The 5,958-nt window shown below is 40.1% G+C and overlaps 1 protein-coding gene across 1 annotated transcript in view; it reads right to left on the bottom strand.

Annotated features, from left to right (window-relative positions):
• The window catches only part of LOC104505708 (EF-hand domain-containing family member C2-like), a gene marked incomplete at its 3' end in the record, with an annotated part of 17,746 nt that extends 12,060 nt beyond the window's left edge, over window positions 1-5,686 (bottom strand). Inside the window, exons 1-2 of the mRNA XM_010146392.1 lie at window positions 5,504-5,686; window positions 1,037-1,187 (exon numbers count right to left, since the gene is read on the bottom strand). Coding sequence (XP_010144694.1) covers window positions 1,037-1,187; window positions 5,504-5,635 — 283 coding nt within the window. The remainder of the gene's footprint in view (window positions 1-1,036; window positions 1,188-5,503) is intronic.
• Window positions 5,687-5,958: the final 272 nt, after the last annotated feature.

Genomic DNA, 5,958 nt, shown 5'->3' with positions numbered 1-5,958 from the left:
AAATCATTACCTGCTGAAGAGCCACTGAAATTTCTGGCAAGAAGAACCACTCAACACAGGGAGAGCAGGGCCTGAAGTACTGGTTCAAGAAAAGATTCCAGGTAATTTTATCCCAGGTCTAACAGTAATGATGCACGTAGTACCTTTAAATATTATTCTACTCTGTAGACAGAGAAATTGATAGCATCTGTTCATCTTGGAAAAGAATACAGTAGCTAAATGGTTAACTTATGTTTGAAAACTGCTGTGCTATGATCCACCATAAGATACAAGATATCTTTGGGGACTGGAAGGTGCAGTCATCCCAAGATACTCATCCCAAGATACCCTGCTTATCTGGACTATATCCTTTGAAAAATTTTTAATTCTGGCAGTGACCCATAAACACCAAGCAGCAGCAGCTGTGTTCCCCTTCTGCAGCAGGATGTTGACCGCTAGATCACATTTTCTTAGTGTAAACCAAGTCCATTAATACTGCAGTAAATCAGCTCAGTAAACCCTCCTCCAAAAGTCCGCAGGCTGTCCCCAGTGCCATGATGAGGCACTAAGGCAGCTTCTCAGAGGCGTCAAGGAAAAATGACTCTGCCAATCACAAAAGACCCAACAGCCAGAGGCACAAAAGGCGCTCTCCTTCCACAGTTGCAGAGAGACTGCAGCAGCTCACGAACGACCACAAAGCTGCAGCTAGAGAACCTACTGTCAGTGCCAAGACGGGAAGAACCAGGCTCAGGAACAGAGATCTAGTACACAAATGGGTTTTTGCAGAAGTGACACTGACAACAGGCCCACTATCATATGATTTCAAACAGCTGTGTTAGAGAAAAAACTGTGCATGTGAGTGCGGGAGGGGATTCTACCTAAAAAACTACATCTTAAGAAACTGAAATAATAAAAATGCTCACATTATGATCCGATAGCTGTTCACTTATTTTTTAACTATAAGAAGTCACATTATGTGTCCATTAGAATGGACCAAGACTGTACGGAAAAAAGATATAAAGGGAAAAACAAGAAGAGTGCTATTAAAAATAGATACCTTGAATTATGCCACTATTTTTCACTTGAGGTTCAATCACTTGAATTGTATCATCTTCAAGGTAGAAGTATATTTTACAGTGTCTGATTCTATAAAGCTCTTGATTCTTGTCAGGCACTTCTTCCTCAAAATAGGCATCAAAAGACAATACCTATTAAAAACAATAAATAAATATAAAGCAGCTAAATCTTCAGTGCTTTTGCAAAATATGTCAATAATATAAACTTGTATAGATTAAAAGTAACTAAATGTATGGATTTCAGGAGGCAGATTTATTTATCAGAAATGTAAGAATAGAAATCCACATTAAATCACATAAATTTAAAATTCTTTGCTTGGCATTTTTATTATCACAACATCTAAGCAGAGATGAAGAAATAAATCAAATATAAAACTATCAGCAGGCTGCTTGGAAAATCTTCTGAACAAAGCACTTTTGATAGCACAAAGAGCTACCTCGGTCCTGAAGCAAATTTTAGACTTCTATTCAATGAACTGCTGGAAAATAAAGTGCATTATGACAGTAATGGCTTTACCATTGAGGTAAGTGGAAAAGAGAGTTCTTTTTAAGCAGATCCTGCAAGCTGGCTAATGAATGGTGCTGAAGACTATCAGAGAGAAATGATGTTTTTCAGGAGTCATTTAGAGCTGTGCAATACTGGCATTTCAAAACTTACCTGGTTCTGCAAGTCAGCAAGCAGCGAAATCTCAGAGAGTACACCAACTGGTGTTCATGGTCCCTTGCAACTGCAAGACTAAAAACCCTGCACAGGTGAGGTGCTCGGTGGTTTACTACAGTGGCCTTTGTGTCTGAAGATCCCAACTAAAACTCAGCAAACCATTACACAGTTTTGCACTTCTCAGCATCATTTATGGTGTTTAAACACCAAGACCAATTTTAAGGGAATGTGCAAGAAGTATCTACTTAGTAATGCATTATCTACCAGAATGCTTGCTGTGGTGAGTATGTGCAAGGAGGCAATAATTAAAATAAGGTTTCCATCCTGCCCCCTGCAACATGCTGGGGCCGAATCAGTGCTAACCCATACTTCCATTTTTTGCAATGATTCAATTTAATATATTCAATTATCTTTATTCTTGATTCATTAGACAAACAAGCACTGGAAAAAAGACAACTCTGCTGTTCCCTATGTTTCAGCGAGCATCTCGCAGACCATGGCTTGATAATGCTTGAAATCTAGTGAGTTAGCCAAGATCCCTATATGACACAGAACTGACGGGTTAATAGTCTGTATTCCTTCGGCACGTGCCTTTGAGCTCCTCAAAGTACTTCCAGGAATACTAATGACAGATTTTAAAACACCCTAATAGACTAACACAACCTCATTTTCTACATCTGGGGAGAGACAGCCAGCGGCTTGCTCAGGAGCACATGAGAATAACCGCCTTGTGTCCTAGTCAGAGTTCTCAATAGGCCGCTCTCCCTTCTCTCAGGCAGGGTAACGGAAAGATAAGTAAAACTCTGTTTCTGCAAACTATTTCAAAGTCTAAGATCCCAAAGATTTTCAGCATGCATCAAACAACATGACAGACACATTTTTGCCATCAACTTTCCTGCACTGTGACTTGCCACCACTAAAGAAATTTGTCTAAACACTGGTACATTGTGCCATTTTTGGTGACCAAGATATCTCTCCTGGCCTCCAGCTACCATTGTGTGAATCTTTTAAATATTCCAGGGGACTTAAAAGGTACTATGCTGGAACATAACGTCTGAACATCCTGGGCTTCAGCTGACAAGGAGCTGAATTTCATTCCTTGCCCAGCTACTGACAAGCCATGCAACCATTGGTAACTTCCTTAGATGCCGAACCCTCTTCTCCGTATTCTGCTAGTCCCACTAGAATATAGTCGTATGTCAAACATATTGCCCAAGTGCCCTATTTGATTACTCATTGTTCTTAATTTTGTCAGTGCTCTTTTCTGAGAATGGTTGTCTCAGAAACACGCGAAACAGTCTGTTTGCACAGATCTCCATGCACAACCAGGTTCTAAATACACTGTATGTATTTCTCTCACTGAGCCTACACCTATGTGCTGGTTTACTCCATTCGAGGAGTTTGTGCAAGGCCTTTTACACTTGAGCTTTATTTTCTTTATACCCTTATCGACATGCTAGTGTATCACAGAACCATAGAATCACGGAATGGTTTGGATTGGAAAGGACCTTAAAGAGCATCTAGTTCCAACATCCCTGCCATGGGCAGGGACACCTTCCACTAGACCAGGTTGCTCAAAGCCTCATCCAGCCTGGCCTTGAACAATTCCAGGGATGGGGTATCCACAGCTTCTCTGGGCAACCTGTTCCAGTGCCTCACCACCCTCTCCGTGAAAAACTTCTTCCTGATATCTAATCTAAACCTCCCCACTTCCAATTTAACCCTGTTACCCCTGGTCCTGTCACTACAGGCCCTTGTAAAAAGTGCCCTCCCAGCTTCCTTGTAGGCCCCTTCATGAAATATGAAATATTGAAGTTTGAAATATTATGCAGCAGCCAACTGCAATTTTGCATCTCAAAACTGATGATTCAGGAAGGGTGAGGAGGGAAAGAAACAGAAAAGAAGATGACTTTTCATTTTAAGCAAAGTTCATTTTAAAAATTTAACACTTTCTAACTCATGTCTCGAGTGCAGTACATTGCTGCGTGCAACATTCCCATCCTGTCTCTTAAAAAAATTAAACATTAAGTATGAAAACCAAAAGTAACAAATACTGAATGAACTTTGCAGCATTTTGTAAAGTTGGCACAAGGCTTCCCGGGCACATACAGCAGTCACATTCTAAACATCATTTCCAGCCCAGGAGACCCTGTGTGTGTCCTTGATCACAGAAGAAATTAAATTTACACCTGCTTCCTATTAGGCATATGAAACTGCAACAACTATTTCTTAACCTACTTAATAATGAAGTTATATGCCTGTCCTTCCTCCAGCTACTATGGTACTGCTGCACATTAGAAACCAAAAAGAAAAAAGGTAAGAAAGCAGACTGCATTTAAATAGATAGACACCTACTCAAACCATTTTTCATGTAGCCCATTTTGCTGAGTCACAAACTGCAGCACTGGAGGACATCGCTGCATTCTAGGTTCCGAACTGGGAAAGCTAAATTAGTTGGATAGTAGCCTTTAATTGTCTGCAATTAATACAAACACATGAGCCCTACAGAGGCTAGTTCTGAACATGCAAACTCCCACCCTGTATTGCCCGGTGGAGGAATACACTGATTAGAAAACGAATGTCGAAAGGCTAGCGAGTGCATCTCACCAGCCACGTTCAGTCGCAGGTCAGCACGACGTCCTACCTAATCCCTTTATTTCAGAAACTTGGGTCCAAGTCCTGCTAACGTATGTACAGCTCCGAGAAGCCAATGTACACCTCCTCGTTGAAAGAAGGGTGCAGATAAACCAAGCGCGGGCCTGGCCAAAGCCCTAACACTTTGGCACACTAGGCCAATTCACACTTGAGCACGCTGCTGAACACAGTACGAGTGATACTAAGGGCTCCTGAGGTAACGCTAGCTGAAGTCACATCTGTCTGTTCAAGCCTTACATTTTCTTGTAGCAGTTCTGGTCTGCCAAAGAGATGAATACATAATTGTACTGCAATTACCTGCATGGCTTTTCTTGTCAAGCAAAAATTATGAGATTAGCCATTCTTCCCAATATTTAAATACCATAATCATTTAGTCATGAAACATTTCTGTGATCTGCTGAATGATTTCTTTTTTCTGGATCATTTTTATTCTCTGATTGTAGGCTTTTTGCTTGAGAAATAAAACATTGCTAAGTAGAACTTAATGTAAATTTAAAGATGGAAAGTAATGACAGTGTGCTACAAATTTCCTATCATCAGGGATTACAGTTATTTGATAACTCTCTAAAGGTGTCACTACATTCTTACAAAATAAAAAAAATATTAATTCCTGTGTCTATAATGGACACAATCTACTGATATTACACAGAAACAGATCACACAAAAATCAACAGGACTTTGAGCAAGCAAACACGATGGCAGAAGTGAATTCCGAGCCTGTACTACTCCATTGAGGTCAATGGTTCCCGAGTGTCCATGCACATTTTCTCCTGGACTGTGACCTACCTTGCATTCACTCTTACCAGGCTGCCAAATAATTCCTTTACTGTTACCACTTTCACTAAAAAGAAATGTATCAACCACTCCTTATTTTTATTATATCCTGTAGGTGATATACCCCAATATAGAAATATTTTAATATGTTGCTGTATGATGTATGTTTATATTAATTGTCAATATACCAAGATGATGGAAAAATAGATGTTACCACTCTTTCTGTCCATCTAGGAGCCTTTTTGCATGCACAAAATAATCTTCTGAAGTATTTTGACTGACTGAATTTCACCTTTATACAGCGTTTTTCATTTAGTAGCTATTCATAAAAAACATACAGATATAGGTTGCTACCTACCTGTTTGTCAAATGCTACCCAAGCAGGAGCATCACTTCCCACCCCTCCAGGAAACACACTGTATTTAGGTTTCAGCTTCTGTCCAGGTAATGGTTCACCTCCTATTCCAGGCTTGTTTTCGCCAACCAGCATAGCAACATTATTGCAGTAACCCCAGTGCTGTGACTTGTGGAACTTTTCTTGCCCTACCTGTCAAAAGTTTGGAAGAAAAAGAGAAAAAACATCTGGTTTTAAATCCAGAAGAGTCAACTCTTCTATCTAGGCAAGGGGGATTAATCACGTAAAAGTTTCTCTATAATTACTTGTAATACAGGGTCTAAAAACCTGCAACAACAGGAATGCTGCAAGTGAAGTGACATATTTCAGTGGTCAATTTGCCAGCCTTATAGCTGAAAATGGAAAAATATTCCAGTAATTTACCCAGACTGAGAGAGAGGATGATGCCGTCTGTTTCC

The sequence above is a fragment of the Eurypyga helias genome, unplaced genomic scaffold, assembly GCF_000690775.1.
Source record: "Eurypyga helias isolate BGI_N326 unplaced genomic scaffold, ASM69077v1 scaffold19192, whole genome shotgun sequence".
In the NCBI taxonomy this organism is placed as follows: domain Eukaryota; kingdom Metazoa; phylum Chordata; class Aves; order Eurypygiformes; family Eurypygidae; genus Eurypyga; species Eurypyga helias.
This window is presented reverse-complemented; position numbering and strand designations above follow the sequence as displayed.